At 43.1% G+C, this 16,559-nt stretch overlaps 1 protein-coding gene across 5 annotated transcripts in view; it reads left to right on the top strand.

Moving 5' to 3' along the window:
• RPS6KA5 (ribosomal protein S6 kinase A5) overlaps positions 1 to 16,559 on the top strand; it is a 179,409-nt gene that overhangs the window by 50,739 nt on the left and 112,111 nt on the right. For all 5 annotated transcript variants that reach the window (XM_052647254.1, XM_052647253.1, XM_052647258.1 and 2 more), the window contains exon 2: positions 2,784 to 2,855. In XM_052647254.1, coding sequence (XP_052503214.1) covers positions 2,784 to 2,855 — 72 coding nt within the window. The remainder of the gene's footprint in view (positions 1 to 2,783; positions 2,856 to 16,559) is intronic.

Genomic DNA, 16,559 nt, shown 5'->3' with positions numbered 1-16,559 from the left:
TCCCCTAACATATGGACAGTGCTTTCGGAAAGCTGGGCCGTCACACATCTTGTAAATAAAAGATGATGCCTAATAGAATCGGGAGTAGTAACTTCTAACATGTGACTCGTTAATGTCTTCAACTTCAGAATATTTTTAATAAAATAACAGAACTTAGCACTCAGTTACAGCAATAAATAACAGAACTTTTATTGTTCATTTAGAGCCAGCTCATTATTGCAGAAGTGATGGTTTCCTGTGAGCTTGCTTTTTCTATAGTCTGTGTGACATACTGCAGGAGGGTATGCTGCTTTACTGTATTGATGTTAAGACACTGCCTTGGGTATTCATGTTAGATTCATGCTGAAGCCAGTGTGAGCTTGAGGCATGGACCACGTACACTGGTTTGTTCTCACTATGAAAGTATGCGTTAATAGTCAGACTCTTAGGAACCGAAAATGGGATGGTGGTTTCTGGAAGTTTGGAAGAGAGGGCGAAGAGTCATTGTTCAATGAAATTTGTTTTGCACAGTGAAAAAATTGTAGAGCTCTGTTGTGAACCATGTGCCTAGAGTTAACAGAATAGTACTGTGTTATATGCTTGAAACGGAGAAGGCAATGGCACCCCACTCCAGTACTCTTGCCTGGAAAATCCCATGGATGGAGGAGCCTGGAAGGCTGCAGTCCATGGGGTCACTAAGAGTCGGACACGACTGAGCGACTTCACTTTGACTTTTCACTTTCATGCATTGGAGAAGGAAATGGCAACCCACTCCAGTGTTCTTGCCTGGAGAATCCCAGGGACGGGGGAGCCTGGTGGGCTGCCATCTATGGGGTCACACAGAGTCAGACACGACTGAAGTGACTTAGCAGTAGAATATGCTTAAAAATGGTTAACATGGTAAATTTTGTTCTGTGGTTAATTGTGACCACAATTTAAAATATTTTTTTAAGTTAATGCATTTAGTTAAACTTTGGAAAGATGCTGAAATTGCTTTTCCCTCTGAAACTTTAAATTCTAGTTAAAAGTTCTTAGTCTAATTTTTTAAAAAAATTATGGTCCCAAAAGTGAAAGTGGAAGTTGTTCAGTCATGTCCCCAACTCTTTGTGACCCCATGGACTGTAGTCCATGGATTCTCCAGGCCAGAATACTGGAGTGGGAGCCTTCCCCTTCTCCAGGGAAATCTTCCCAACCCAGGGATTGAACCCAGGTCTCCTGCATTGCAGGCGAATTCTTTATCAGCTGAGCCACCAGGGAAGTCCAGTAGTCCAAAGCATAAATTTATTTGCAAACACTAATAGTCTTAGTTGGACACAGCAAATACTGTGTGAATTAAGCTCACAGAATCATCACAAGGCCCTATTTTTACCATTTGCCGTTTTATTATGAACATTTTCAAATATAATGCAGAGAATTTGGAAGAATTGTATGTTGAATGCCCGTTCACTCACTATCGAGATTCTGCAGTTAGCATCGGTCATACCTTCTGTATCACACGTGTGCGTGCTCAGTCCCTGTGGACTGTACCCCACGAGGCTCCTCGGTCCATGGGATTCCCCAGGCGAGGACACTGGAGTGGGTCGCCGTGCCCTCCACCAGGGGGTCTTCCTGACCCAGGAATCAAACCCGCAGCTCCTGCATTGCAGGTGATTCTCTGTCATTGAGCCACTGGTAAGCCCTTCTTTATCACATACCTGTCCATACCTGTGTTCTCCCGTCAGTCCATCTCTTTGAAACACGTTTGAACATAAACTGCAGGCACCAGTGTGCTTTGAGGGCAGCATTTTTATTCCCCATTTCAACTAGAGGGATCTGAAACACAGAAAAGTCAAGCAGTCTGTTGAGGATGACAGAGCTTTTAAGCAGTAGAACTAGGGTTTGAACTAAGCCGTTCTTGATCGTGTCTTTCTGATCTGCTGGCTCACGCAGTATGGATCGGTATCACCATACAAAGTCGCTTGTGGTCCAGTGAATCTGACAGATGTAAGTGTCTCAGTATTGAAGATCCAGATGTGTGTTTTCATGGTGCAGTGTCTGTGAGGTTCGGCATTAAAGAAACTTGTGAAGCTTTAAGCTGACTGTTTCCAGATTCATTTCAGCCTGAGCACTCTTCCCCACCTTCCCCCAACATCACACTTCTTAACTTCTGGTAGAGTGGGACCAGAATTCAGTGGGGTACACTGGAAGATACTCGGTGTAAGGTATCCTCATTTCGTTTATTCCAGAATGTGTTTTTGAAGAGGTTTGGTTTTCGGCATAGCTCTAGAATTTTGGACTGGCGGAGGTCTTGGGCTTCACTGAGATCAGCGCTTGCGCATCAGGGCCGAGCGAGCTGGGGCCCAGCGTGGTCAGGCGCTGGTGCAGGCTGCTCGTGCGCTTGCGCTTGGGGCAGAAGTGGGCGTGGAGCACAGTCTGCGGCCTTGGAGGGGCTTTTACAGACGGTAAATGTTTGTTGAATAAATGAATGCATCTTCTGAATCTGTCCAGTTTTCTTCCTGTGTATCTGTCTACATGTTAGAATTTGTGCTCATTTTCAGTTTATTTGGTTAGTAGAAAGTCATATAGCACTTTATGGTTGACCTTCGATGCAAATGATACATAGTAACAAAATTCTAAGAAAAAGTTGCAATATATGAGGTACAGAAAATTACATGAGCATAGCTGTGCTGTTTAACAAATAGTGATCAAGTGAATCCTTATTTAACATTCCAAGAAATGAAACACTGCGGTACATCAGAGGCCCCAGGGACTATCTCCTGTTACTCATCCCCTTAATTGTTTATTTTTTCTGTTTCTTTTTTTAGCTAATTTAACAGGACATGCAGAGAAGGTGGGGATTGAGAATTTTGAGCTCCTGAAGGTCTTAGGAACTGGAGGTAAGTCTTTAAGTTATTCTTTCTTTTAAGAGAAAAAAAAAAGCACTTGATACCCCTATGACAAAGGATTGGCATCTCCAATACAGAAATCATTAAAATTTTAAAACAATAAGGAATCCGTTAGGAGAACTGTCAGAGAATGTGAACGGAGCATGTCTAGAAGAAATACATGGTATAGATGACCTTATTTGCAAAACAGAAATAGAGATGTTCTCAGATGTAGAGAACAAACATATGGACGCCGAAGGGGGAAAGAGGGCGTGGTGAGATGCGTTGGGATTGACAAGTGTACACCGTTGGCACTGTGCGTAGAACGGGTAACTCCTACACAGCAGCCTGCTGTGTAGCTGAGGGAACCTGCGCAGTGCTCTGTGGTGACCGAGAGGGGAAGGGGCTCCAGAGAAGAGGGGATGTGTGTACACGCATGCCTGATTCACTTTACAATAGAAACTAAACTGAAAAAGAGAAGAAATATAAAAGGCAAAATTTAAAAGAATTGGTAAGGATCAAGAAAAAAAATCTCTCTTACCCTGCTTTTGGGAGTATAGATGAATTCAATTTTTACATGAGACATAATGTTTTATAAAACCACTAACATTTATGGAGAGTTTGTTACCTGCCAAGTTCTCTGTGAGTGCGGTTTATACTGATTGCTTCATTCAGTCCACACTCAACTTTATTCATAGCCCATGCTCATCACTTTTAAAAGTGAAAAGCTCAAGACTCTTCAGAAACCGAACAATATGAATTTGCTTAAATGACCATGTAACTGTATGTTCTGTTATCTGTACAATAGGACTGAAGTGATCTGTATTTACTGAAGTTTTTGAAAGCTCTCCATAATAGAGTAAATTTGGAAAAAGACTGTAGAAGAGAATGTGCAGCATACCATTTCCATAGCACAAGAATTGTGTGACTGAATAGCTACATGTGAATATATAGAAAAGTTTCTGATCCGTGCATCAAGATGATAAGAGTGTGGCTGTCCCTGGGTGGGAGATGTTTCTTGGTTTTCTGATTTCTGCTTCCTTCTGCCTTCAGGATGTTTACTATCACTGTCCTTGCTTATCTGAAGTCAGGGCCTCGTGGGCATGTGACTTGTGCAGGTGCAGAGATCCCCACACTAGAAGAGCCTCATGTTTGATTTCATGCTCTACCCCTCTGAAATTCTAAATAACTTGTGAACAAGGCGCCCCACATTTTCATTTTGCAGTGAACCTGCTCATTGCATGGCATGTAAATTCATCTAATCAGAGTCCCAGAAGGAGCAAATAGAGGGGGCAGCTGAGCGTTCTCCAGGATTGATCAAATGTGTGGATTTGTAAATTTAGGAAACAGAAGATCTCAGACAAGTGTTACTGTGAAGGGATTCTTACACGGATACATGAGAGGAACTGATGAGCACCGGGGACAGAGAGACCCCCTAAGAGGTGCCAGGGAGAGGAGACTGCCTTTTGGAGAAACAGCGAATAGATGAGCAAAGGACTTTCCAGCAGCGACCGTGCGAATACCACAGCCGTGTGGAAGAATGTCCAAACAGTCCCCAGAGTAATAACTGTCAATTCAGAACTGGGTTCCCCCCAAAGCTGTTTTACAGAAGGAAGGGCAAAATAGAGATTTTCAGACTTAAGAAAGCTGAGTGTGTTTTCCCTTGATCCAATGCATCCTCGCTAAAAGATACAATTTTAGGGAGAAGGAAAGTGATCTCAGGAGAGATTCTGAGATGCAAAAACTGCTGGTGAATCAAGATGTAAACAGTGCTGACTGTGTAAAGCCGTGGTCGGAATGTCTGGATTTGTGGGGCTAACAGCCAGAAACCTGAAATGTTGGACAGAGATGGCACCTAACTTGGGAAGCGATAGGAATTTAGTGGTCTGAGGTAGTGTTTCTCCAATGTTTTCATGCACGTGAGTCTTGAAATGTGTAAAACACCAAATTGATTGAAGAAAGAATAGAAAGCCTGAATAGTCCTTCAATCCCTAAAGAAACTGGTCAGGGAGTAAAAATCTTCCTGCTGGGAAAACACTTGGTACAGTTTTTATATTTGTTTGTTCACTTCTGTGTGGCTGCTCTGGGTCTTCACTGCTCTCTCCAGTTAGGCAGCAGGCGGGCCCCTCTCCAGTTAGGCAGCAGGCGGGCCCCTCTCTGGCCGCAGGCCGTTGGCCTCCTGTTGCCGAGTGCAGGCTCTGGTGCTGAAGCTCAGTGGTGGAGTGCACAGGCCAGGTTGCTCTGTGGCACGTGGGACTCTTCCCAGACCAGGAGTGGACCCCTGTCCCCAGCACCGGCTGGCAGATCCTTAGCCACTGGACCATCAGGGAGTCACTTGGTGGTTTCTAGAGTGAGTTCTGCCAAGCACTCAAGGCACAGATAATGCTGACCTTTCATAAACTCAGAGAACAGAAACAATGGAATTATTTCTTCCAGCTCGTTGTATAAGGCTAGCATTACCTTGATTCCAAAAACACATGAGTATGAAGAAGAAAAATTATAGGCCAGATTTTAAAACAAACTTTGGATGGATATTCTATCAACATATTTAGCGCTTTGTCTCATTATTTACCTCGGTTTTTTGGAGCAGCTTGACCGTAGACAGGTCTCTAAGATAATTCTGCAAAGGTGAGACAAGAGTTTAGGGCAGGGCTTTGCCTGCGCTTCCGAATGACGCTTCTCCTGTTCCTGGGCTGTGTCACCCATGCTGCTGCTCTTCCTTTTCGTCAGCTGACCGAATCCTGCTCTTGGGAGAAGATGGAATCACTGCTAGGTGTCATTGTAGGTATTTCTGTATTTAAAATCACAGTTTTGATGACTAAATGGAGTAGGTGGAAACTTTTATTATGATTATAATAAAATCTCAATTTTTATTCAAAAATTTTACCACTGATCTTTCAGTTTCATTACCTTTTTAAGATAATTTTCCCCCAGAACTACTTAGGATAATAGAAAAGCTTCATCAGATGCTTTTAATGTGTCCTATCAGGCTTTCTTTGGCAGTGGAACCGAGAACTCTTCTGATGATTTAATTTTGTGTACTTTGAACCAGAAAAGATTCTATTCCTTCAGTATCTTGAAGACTTCGTGGAATATTGGAAAATGAAATATTTACTTTTTGATCGCATATTTAAATACATGTGATATTTATGGGAAAAAAAAAAAAAACCTTTTACTCAGAGTATTGATTTCTGTTTTCAGCTATCTTATTTCTTTTAATCTGTTGCTAATCTGCTAGTGAGTTTCCTAAGCTAGAAACTTGCAAATAATACTTGACCCTTCTCTATTTTGACTTTTTTATTTCTTATTTCTCACAAAAACCCTGTGATTTTTCTTCCAACATGACCCTTGGATTTGCCCTTTGTGTTCTCAGTGCCCTGACTTGTATCACCTTATACATGGATTGTTGGTGAGGTTTGTTTTTTTTAAACTGGACTTTCTGCGAGTTCTCTCTCCCATTTCATGCATTTTATACGTATCCTGTTGTAATAATATGCAGCCTCATTGGAATTCAGCATTATTGTGCTATTCTTCTGCTTCAGAACTTTTAGTGCCTTTTTTCTAGTTAATTCTTCACGTCCAGATTCTTTGCTTGCTTTCAGGCTTAGCTCTGCTTTCCCCTGTCTTTTTCTCCAGTTACCTCGATATTCCACCTGCTCACAGTCTGGTTGGTTTTCACTCCCCTACGGTTATGTGTCTTTCCTGTTCCCTGAGGCCCCGCGTTATCTCCTTCCCCACCTTCAAACTTTTTCTCTTTCCTACCCGTGCAGATCCTGCGCAGTTGCTTCCTTCTCTGAACTGCGGCCCTGGAAGTCCTTGGTAGGGAACAGGGCCCTGAGCGGCTCTCTGCACTTCGTTCACAGCGGTAGGGATCAGGGCTCTGAGTGGGATTTTCGGCATTTTCGTTCACAGCGGCTATTTTTCTTCTGGATTGTAGACTCTGAAGATCTTCGTCGTCTGTGTCTCCAACCCTGTTGCCCTGCTCCCTCCCCACAGCCGGTAACTGTGGAGCTTAGCAATAGGCTAGTAATTCCGCAGTTCATGTGTGTGTTTCTAGGGTCCTCTGGAGATTGACACTTCCAGATGCAGGAAGTATCTTTGTTTCATGATGAAATTTTGGACTGTTTGTGGGAGTAGTGATTCCAGTTTTTCTTTTTACCTTTTCTGTTGCCTTCCTTTTGACCATTGTGCTTCACCCAAGTATAGAAAAAAATCTGTAAATGGACTCAGATGACGATTATATCTACTACTGCGGGCAGGAATACCCCAGAAGAAATGGAGTAGCCATCATGGTCAACAAAAGAGTCCGAAATGCAGTACTTGGATGCAATCTCAAAAACAACAGAATGATCTCTGTTCGTCTCCAAGGCAAACCATTCAATATCACAGTAATCCAAGTCTATGCCCCAACCAGTAACGCTGAAGAAGCTGAAGTTGAACGGTTCTATGAAGACCTACAAGACCTTTTAGAACTAACACCCAAAAAAGATGTCCTTTTCATTATAGGGGACTGGAATGCAAAAGTAGGAAGTCAAGAAACACCTGGAGTAACAGGCAAATTTGGCCTTGGAATACGGAATGAAGCAGGGCAAAGGCTAATAGAGTTTTGCCAAGAAAATGCACTGGTCATAGCAAACACCCTCTTCCAACAACACAAGAGAAGACTCTACACATGGACATCACCAGATGGTCAACACCGAAATCAGATTGATTATGTTCTTTGCAGCCAAAATGGAGAAGCTCTATACAGTCAACAAAAACAAGACCAGGAGCTGACTGTGGCTCAGATCATGAACTCCTTTTTGCCAAATTCAGACCTAAATTGAAGAAAGTAGGGAAAACCGCTAGACCATTCAGGTATGACCTAAATCAAATCCCTTATGATTATACAGTGGAAGTGAGAAATAGATTTAAGGGCCTAGATCTGATAGATAGAGTGCCTGATGAACTAGGGAATGAGGTTCGTGACACTGTACAGGAGACAGGGATCAAGACCATCCTCATGGAAAAGAAATGCAAAAAAGCAAAATGGCTGTCTGAGGAGGCCTTACAAACAGCTGTGAAAAGAAGAGAGGCAAAAAGCAAAGGAGAAAAGGAAAGATATAAGCATGTGAATGCAGAGTTCCAAAGAAAAGCAAGGAGAGATAAGAAAGCCTTCTTCAGCGATCAATGCAAAGAAATAGAGGAAAACAATAGAATGGGAAAGACTAGAGATCTCTTCAAGAAAATTAGAGACACCAAGGGAACATTTCATGCAGAGATGGGCTCGATAAAGGACAGAAATGATATGGACCTAACGGAAGCAGAAGATATTAAGAAGAGGTGGCAAGAATACATGGAAGAACTGTACAAAAAAGATCTTCACGACCCAGATAATCATGATGATGTGATCACTAGAGCCAGACATCCTGGAATGTGAAATCAAGTGGGCCTTAGAAGGCATCACTACAAACAAAGCTAGTGGAGGTGATGGAATTCCAGTTGAGCTGTTTCAAATCCTGGTAGGTGATGCTGTGAAAGTGCTGCACTGAATATGCCAGCAAGTTTGGAAAACTCAGCAGTGGCCACAGGACTGGAAAAGGTCAGTTTTCATTCCAGTTCCAAAGGCAATGCCAAAGAATGCTCAAACTACCACACAATTGCACTGCTCTCACATGCTAGTGAAGTAATGCTTAAAATTCTCCAAGCCAGACTTTAGCAATACGTGAACCGTGAACTCCCTGATGTTCCAGCTGGTTTTAGAAAAGGCAGAGTAACCAGAGATCAAATTGCCAACATCCGCTGGATCATGGAAAAAGCAAGAGAGTTCCAGAAAAACATCTATTTCTGCTTTATTGACTATGCCAAAGCCTTTGACTGTGTGGATCACAATAAACTGTGGAAAATTCTGAAAGAGATGGGAATACCAGACCACCTGACCTGCCTCTTGAGAAACCTGTATGCAGATCAGGAAGCAACAGTTAGAACTGGACATGGAACAACAGACTGGTTTCAAGTAGGAAAAGGAGTACGTCAAGGCTGTATATTGTCACCCTGCTTATTTAACTTATGTCCAGAGTACATCATGAGAAATGCTGGACTGGAAGAAGCACAAGCTGGAATCAAGATTGCCGGGAGAAATATCAGTCACCTCAGATATGCAGATGACACCACCCTTATGGCAGAAAGTGAAGAGGAACTAAAAAGCCTCTTGATGAAAGTGAAAGAGGAGAGTGAAAAAGTTGGCTTAAAGCTCAACATTCAGAAAACAAAGACCATGGCATCCGGTCCCATCACTTCATGGGAAATAGACGGGGAAACAGTGGAAACAGTGTCAGACTTTATGTTTTTGGGCTGCAAAATCACTGCAGATGGTGACTGCAGCCATGAAATTAAAAGACGCTTACTCCTTGGAAGAAAAGTTATGAGCAACCTAGGTAGTATATTCAAAAGCAGAGACATTACCCTGCCGACTAAGGTCCGTCTAGTCAAGGCTATGGTTTTTCCCGTGGTCATGTATGGATGTGAGAGTTGGACCGTGAAGAAGGCTGAGCGCTAAAGAATTGATGTGTTTGAACTGTGGTGTTGGAGAAGACTCTTGAGAGTCACTTGGACTGCAAGGAGATCCAACTAGTCCATTTTAAAGGAGATCAGCCCTGGGATTTCTTTGGAAGGAATGATGCTGAAGCTGAAACTCCAGTACTTTGGCCACCTCATGTGAAGAGTTAACTCATTGGAAAAGACTCTGATACTGGGAGGGATTGGGGGCAGGAGGAGAAGGGGACGACCGAGGATGAGATGGCTGGATGGCATCACGGACTCGATGAACATGAGTCTCAGTCAACTCTGGGAGCTGGTGATGGACAGGGAGGCCTGGCGTGCTGCGATTCATGGGGTCGCAGAGAGTCGGACACGACTGAGCGACTGAACTGAACTGAACTGAACTGTGCATTGTTAGCCGTTCTGGTGTTTAATGAAGTGGAGCATGTATTCCTTTTGAATTTTCCTTATTCATCATGGTTGATCTGTATTTCAGAGATTTTTTTGTCATTATGGCAAAAAAAGGGTAAATTTTGTCATGGAACTATAAGGGGTGCATTTGAGTTGATTTCTAATTGTGGTGCTTTCATAGTTGTGAGGTACTTGGCTATCAACGATGACTTGGAAGACTCAGGTTTGAATCTTGACCTCACCGTTGCCTACTTGTGTTCCTTGGGTAAATTACCTGAACTCTGTGAGCGTAAGTCCCTATGGGCCAAAGTTAATGGTAACTATCCCACGATGTTGTTACAACATCAATGAGATAATCGATATGAATCGCCAGTTGCTAGATAACCGCCAGTTATTATTTATTCAACAGGGGATTCTACTGTAAAGCTGTACCCTAAATTCGAAATGCAGTTATTTAGGACTTCTTCGTAAGGACAGATTATTAGTTCTTTCTTGTAGTCACTTTGTTAGCATATCTGGGAGTAATTCCAACTGAAGTCATATTTCTAATACTAAAAATCTAACAGCAAGCATTTCGTAGGTGTTACTGGTAGCCGACATCCTGTCAGCATTTCTGAGGGTTGATTTGTGTACTGTGTGTGCGTGCGCTTAGTTGCTTAGTCACGTCCGACTCTTTGAGCCCCATGAACTGTAGCCCACCAGGCTCCTCTGTTCATAGAGTTTTCCAGCAAGAATGCTGAAGTAGAGTGCCATTTCTCACTCCAGGGAATCTTCTCAACCCAGGGGTTGAACCCACGTTTCTTGTGTCTCCTTAAAAATAAAATGCCAAATGAAGACTGTGTTTCTTTGTTTTCTTCTTTAGCTTTTCAAGCGTCCTAGGTTTTGAACAGCCTTCTGTGTGTTAGGCTAACGGTCTTACGCTGAAATATGCATGCGTGTTCAGTTGCTCAGTCGTGTCTGACTCCTGGCGACCCCATCAACTGTTGCCAGCTGGGCTCCTCTGCCCAGGGAGTTTTCCAGGCAAGAATACTGGAGCGGTTGGCATTTCATACTCCATGGGATCTTCCTGACCCAGGGATCGAACCTGAGTCTCTTTCATCTCCTGGATTGGCAGGCAGATTCTTTGCACTGCACTACCTGGGAAGCCCCCAGATATGCATAAAATGAGTAATGAAACATCTAGATTGCCTGATACCTAGTACATGCTATATAAACTATGCATCTGAAAGGGGAAGAAGCCTAGAGTTTAAAAGAGCTCGTATAGTGCATTATCAGGGTCTCAGGTCATTAGCTTGATACATAAGTGATCGTCATCTCTTAACAAATACTTTATCGTGAAACCAAAATATGTCCAGCGGTAAATAGGGACACGTAGCCACCAAAAGATCTTAAGTTTCAGGCTGTGCCTTCCTGGTCTTTCTCTGACTACAGCCAGTCTTCTTTCCTAAGTGTAAGTGTGGTCACATCCCTTTCATATTCACAGCCGTTCACGTCTTTCCCATTGCTCTGGGGGCTCATTCATTCACATGCATTTGTTGAGAGGCAGGTGCTGTGTTGGGTGCGGGGAAAAGAGTGGTGAGCATGTTTTAAACTGGAGTGTGATTGCTTTATAATGGCGTCAGTTTCTGCTGTCCAGCAGAGGGAATCAGCTGTGTGTATACATACATCCCCTCCCTCTTGAGCCTCCCCAGTGAGCACTTTTTTAAAAAGATATATTATACACAGACTTGCAAGCTGAAAAATGTGATCTTCATTTAATGTTTGTTTCTGGGTTTTAATCTTCAAATGAGTGCTGATTGAGTATAGAGATTCAAAATGCCTTGCCTCCAGTAATATCTAATGAGCAGCACCCATTTCTGTCTTCCTCAGTCCCTGGTGCCCTCCTAAGAAGGGTGCTTTTTTCTTTTACTCTTTCTTTTCTGGAGGTGACGGGCGGGGTGGCCATGTAATCGGCAGGTCCTACAGGCTGTCCTGAGGGAGCCGCCCAGTGGAGGGACAGCCGTGCGCCGTTCACGCAGCCGTCAGTGCCGCCCAGTGGAGGGACGGCCGTGCGCTCCTGGCAGCCGTCAATGCCGTCCTCGGATGTTCATGCTGCTGGTTCTTTGCTCTTTGGTGTCAGACTCTGGGCTTGCCAGGTGGCTCGGTGGTAAAGGATCTGCCTCCCAGTGCAGATGTGGCGATCCCTGGGTAGGGAAGATCCCCTGGAGAGGGAAATGGCAACCGAGTCCAGTGCTCTTGCCTGGGAAATCCCATGGACAGAGGAGCCTGGCGGGCTACAGTCTATGGTGTTGCAAAAGAGTCCGACACGACTTCGCAACTAAAACAACAAACAAAACCCAGACTCCATGAAAGTCATCCCTAACAGGAGAGCCTTGTAAAATATATAGACATTTATATTTTTTTATTGCAGACTTTTCAGAAACACTTCTCATTTATTACATAAGACGACCTTTCTTTTTCTTCTGGATAATCTGCCACTGGATGGTGCTAGGAATTGTACCAGGCGGCTTGAAGACACAGCTGCTTTTTGGCCTTATGATGCAAGGGAAAAATGCTTGATTGAGTCATGTACAGACTGTTTCAAAAATGATGACTTAGTCATCGTCTAGGGAACAAGGTATAAGGAAGGTTGGGAAGTGCTTGCAAACGAGACTCTCAACCAGGGCTGAACATTCTTGCAAACGAGATGTTCAGCTAAGAATCCTCTGTTTGTTCCCGTGGGAAAAGAACATTTCTTGCACACAAGGATGTTTCTCTGATTCCTCAAAAGGAACAGACCCAGGGATAAGACGGATTCTAAGTTGATAAGGAAGTTCCCCAAAACAAAGTCTTAGCTGCAGTAAATAAGGTAAAGGTCATCGCGCCCCGCGCCTGCGCGCGGTAGAGTCGCTGAATTATGGTGTTTGGCAACTTGCCCTGTAGATTGTTGTGCAGAAGATATAAAGTAAAGCAGCTGTAAGAAGCAAGGGTTAAAATACAAAGATTCAAACCCCTCTGCAGTGTTGGTGTTTCATTCCGTCGCCAGCATCATCGTTTGTCGTTTAATTCCCTTTAGGTGTTTGGAAAGTATTATATCAAAATAGTGCTTTTAAAAGCCTGTATTCGTTAAATCGTCAAAACTGTCATCTTAAAACGTTCATAGTTTTGCACCTGTGTGTGCCCACTGTTCCTTACGTTTCAGTGTGAGCCTGCAGTGCTGAAGGAAGTCTTAGGGGTTCAATATTTGTGGTGTTTAATTCTAGAATCAAAAGATAACTCCACTTAAGGGTGTTGGTTGACATCACCTCCCTAGTGTAGATACAGTCTGACTCCTCGCTGATGCTGTCCTAGGGCACGTTTGCTGGAATGGAGTGCGCTTGACTTCTGCAGGAATGCTCAGAGAAGAGTGAGGGTGGCAGGGCAGAGGAGGAGCCTCAGCAGCGTGTGGCCGAGGCTCGGGTCTGGGTTCAGCCTGAACCTGGGAAGTTTTGGCGCAAGAGAGAGGAGGCAAGCATTTTAAACCCAAATAGCTCATCGTTGTGATTTCCTGTATTTTCCTTTAAGTGGGTCCTTTGGTAATCACCTTCCACGGGTGATCAGTTCTAGTCTAGTCTCTCCGTGGAACGTGGCTTCCTTTGCAGCTTTTTCTCCTTTCCTGATGGGTCTTTGGTTTCCAAGCCATTTGGGACCAGGGATACGAAATGCCATGTGGTTTACATGGGTCATCCGTGGGAGACAGTCGGGAGATGGCCATGCCGCGTGCTCACTGCAGTTGTTAGGGGACTGGTGCCCGCGGTGTTGAGTGCTTTCTCTGAAATTAAAAAGTGCTGATCTGGCGGGTGCCATGCACTCAGTCGTTAATTATTCAAGCTGACCCAGTGTGCAAAAGTGGGACCCACAGTAGTCATTCCTGAAACTATTTTTTATCGTCAACTTTCTCACACATTAAATCTCTTTTTTAAAGAAGCTGACACCATCCATGAGAAAATGCATTGGTTTTGTGGTCTCGATTTCAGCTGAGCAACTGTGTTTGACCATTTAAAGTAATCCACTAAATGAGTCACATTTGACCCTGGTTAGTTTAAAAAATTAATTGGATTATATGTAGAATGCTGATGCTTTTACTGTCTTCCAGGTCGGTGGTGTATATCTTCTAGAGAGGATATACGGGTTTATACCTAAAACAAATAGCCTGTCTCAGTCTCTTGCATAAAAAACTACTGCCTATGGTTTCATGTGCTTTTACTGTGTCTCCTGTTTGCCTTTAGCGTCTGTCTATGTATGAGGCGTGGTTTGGGTTCATAGCGCTTTGTATGTTAGAAGAATCTGTCTCCTGTTTGCCTTTAGCATCTGCTTATGTATGACGTGTGTTTTGCGTTCATAGCTCTTTGTATGTTAGAGGAATCTATCTCATGTTTGCCTAGCGTCTGTCTATGTATGAGGCATGTTTTGGGTTCATAGCTCTTTGTATGTTATAGGAATCTATCTCATGTTTGCCTTTAGCGTCTGTCTATGTATGAGGCATGTTTTGGGCTCATAGCGTGTTCTGGGCTCACAGCTCTTTGTTTGTTAGAAGAATCTATTTTAATCTGTCTATCTTCATTAATCTTAGACATTTTGTTTTTATTTTAAAAATCCTGGCAATAGTGACTAACTTTAAAAATGACTGAATTAAATGGCTCAAATTCTCTGTTTCTATTTTAAAATTATATTGAAATACTAAGTTTTATAGTTGCAATATTAAGTTTTATATAGTTATGTATTTTTTAAGATTTGGAATTTAGTGTGCAAATAAGGTATCTGTTCTATAAAGGAATTTAGGAATCAGTGCTTCTGTTTGATAAATATGTAAAATCAAGTGCATTTTATTTTAAATGTATCTTACAATGTACCAATTTTCAGATAGAGATTGAAGGGCATTTTCAAAGATACAATAAAAACAATAAGGAACTTTAAAAGAAAGATGAAAATAGAGCAAAAGTCAGATAACAGGAAAGTGAAATAGATGGTGTAGAAATCTGGGCTGAGACAGTCGTTGTAATTGCGTCTTAAGTTTAACCCTGAGGTTTCTAAGAGATGGATAGAAAGGGAAGATTCTTTGGCCTACATAATTTGCCTTTTTTTTTTTTTTTAAAGGAAAAGCACATAAGTTCGTCTAGAGCTGTAGCTTTCAAGGTTTTTGGACTATTATGCATAGGGCAAAATAGGTGTATTTTTGTGTGGCAGTTCAGTATGTGTGTTTATGTATGTATGTAGAAACAGAAACAGCGTGTACAGACACACAGGCCTTTCCCACTAACATTTGTGTAGTGCTTGTTACCTGCCAGGCCTTCCTTTGAATCTTACTTTAATTTCTTACGTCCCCAGACCATATGGTGTAAGAACTGTTCCCGTCCCTAATGGTGAAATTGAGGCGCAGCTCTGTTGCCTGTTGTGCCCAGGGATACACAGTCTGTGCTTCCCTGGGGGCTCAGACTGTAAAGAGTCTGCCTGCAGTGCAAGAGACCTGGGTTCACTCCCCGGATTGGGCAGGTCGCCTGGAGAAGGGCATGACTACCCACTCTAGTATTCTTTCCTGGAATATTCCATGGACAGAGGAGCCTGGCGGGCTATAGACCATGGGGTTGCAAAGAGTCAGACATGACTTAGCGAATAAACTTTCACTTTCTTTCACACAGGTACTGAACAGCATATCTAGGAATCAAAGCTGGGCAGTCAGGCATCAGAGCCTTATGTTCTTAACCATTGTTCTGCACTGCCCTCCTTTCCCTCTCGTGTGCTTAGACTTGTTTACATTCACGTGTACCCACCCATGTATGCCTAACACAGTAACCTCAGATACGCAGATGACACCACCCTTATGGCAGAAAGTGAAGAAGAACTAAAGAGCCTCCTGATGAAAGTGAAAGAGGAGAGTGAAAAAGTTGGCTTAAAGCTCAACCTTCAGAAAACAAAGATCATGGCATCTGGTCCCATCACGTCATGGCAAATAGATGGGGAAACAATGGAAACAGTGTCAGACTTTATTTTCTTGGGGCTCCAAAATCACTGCAGATGGCGACTGCAGCCTTAAAATTAAGACATTTACTCCTTTAAAGAAAAGCTATGACCAACCTAGACAGCATATTAAAAAGCAGAGACATTACTTTACTGACAAAGGTCCATCTATTCAGAGCTTTGGTTTTTCCAGTAGTCATGTATGGATGTGAGAGTTGGACTATAAAGAAAGCTGAGCACTGAAGAATTGATGCTTTTGAACTGTGGTGTTGGAGGAGACTCTTGAGAGTCCCTGGACTGCAAAGAGATCAAACCGGTCAATCCTAAAAGAAATCAGTCCTGAATATTTATTGGAGGGATTGATGCTGAGGCTGAAGCGCTAATACTTTGGCCACCTGATGCGAAAAACTGACTCACTGGAAAAGACCCTGATGCTGGGAAAGATCGAAGGCAGGAGGAGAAGGGGATGACAGAGGATGAGATGGTTGGATGGCATCACTGGCTGGATGGACCTGAGTCTGAGTAAACTCCAGGAGTTGGTGATGGACAGGGAGGCCTGGCGTGCTGCAGTCCATGGGGTCGCAAAGAGTCAGACACAACTGAGCGACTGAAATGAACTGATACCTCCACATGTTCATGAAACACTTTTTAGTATATTCAGTTCTTTTTTGAGTACTTTTGTTCCAAAATGCCCATTGAACCCAATAAATTGGTATCGTTATCCACTAACAAGTCATAGCCCACAGTTGAAAAAAAACTGGTCTAGAGAGACTGGAGTGGGGAAGGCAGGTGGATTGATTGTCAATGTCT

Source organism: Budorcas taxicolor, chromosome 10 (assembly GCF_023091745.1).
Source record: "Budorcas taxicolor isolate Tak-1 chromosome 10, Takin1.1, whole genome shotgun sequence".
NCBI lineage: Eukaryota > Metazoa > Chordata > Mammalia > Artiodactyla > Bovidae > Budorcas > Budorcas taxicolor.
The sequence above is the reverse complement of the archived record's forward strand: the minus strand, read 5'-3'. Positions and strand labels throughout refer to the sequence as shown.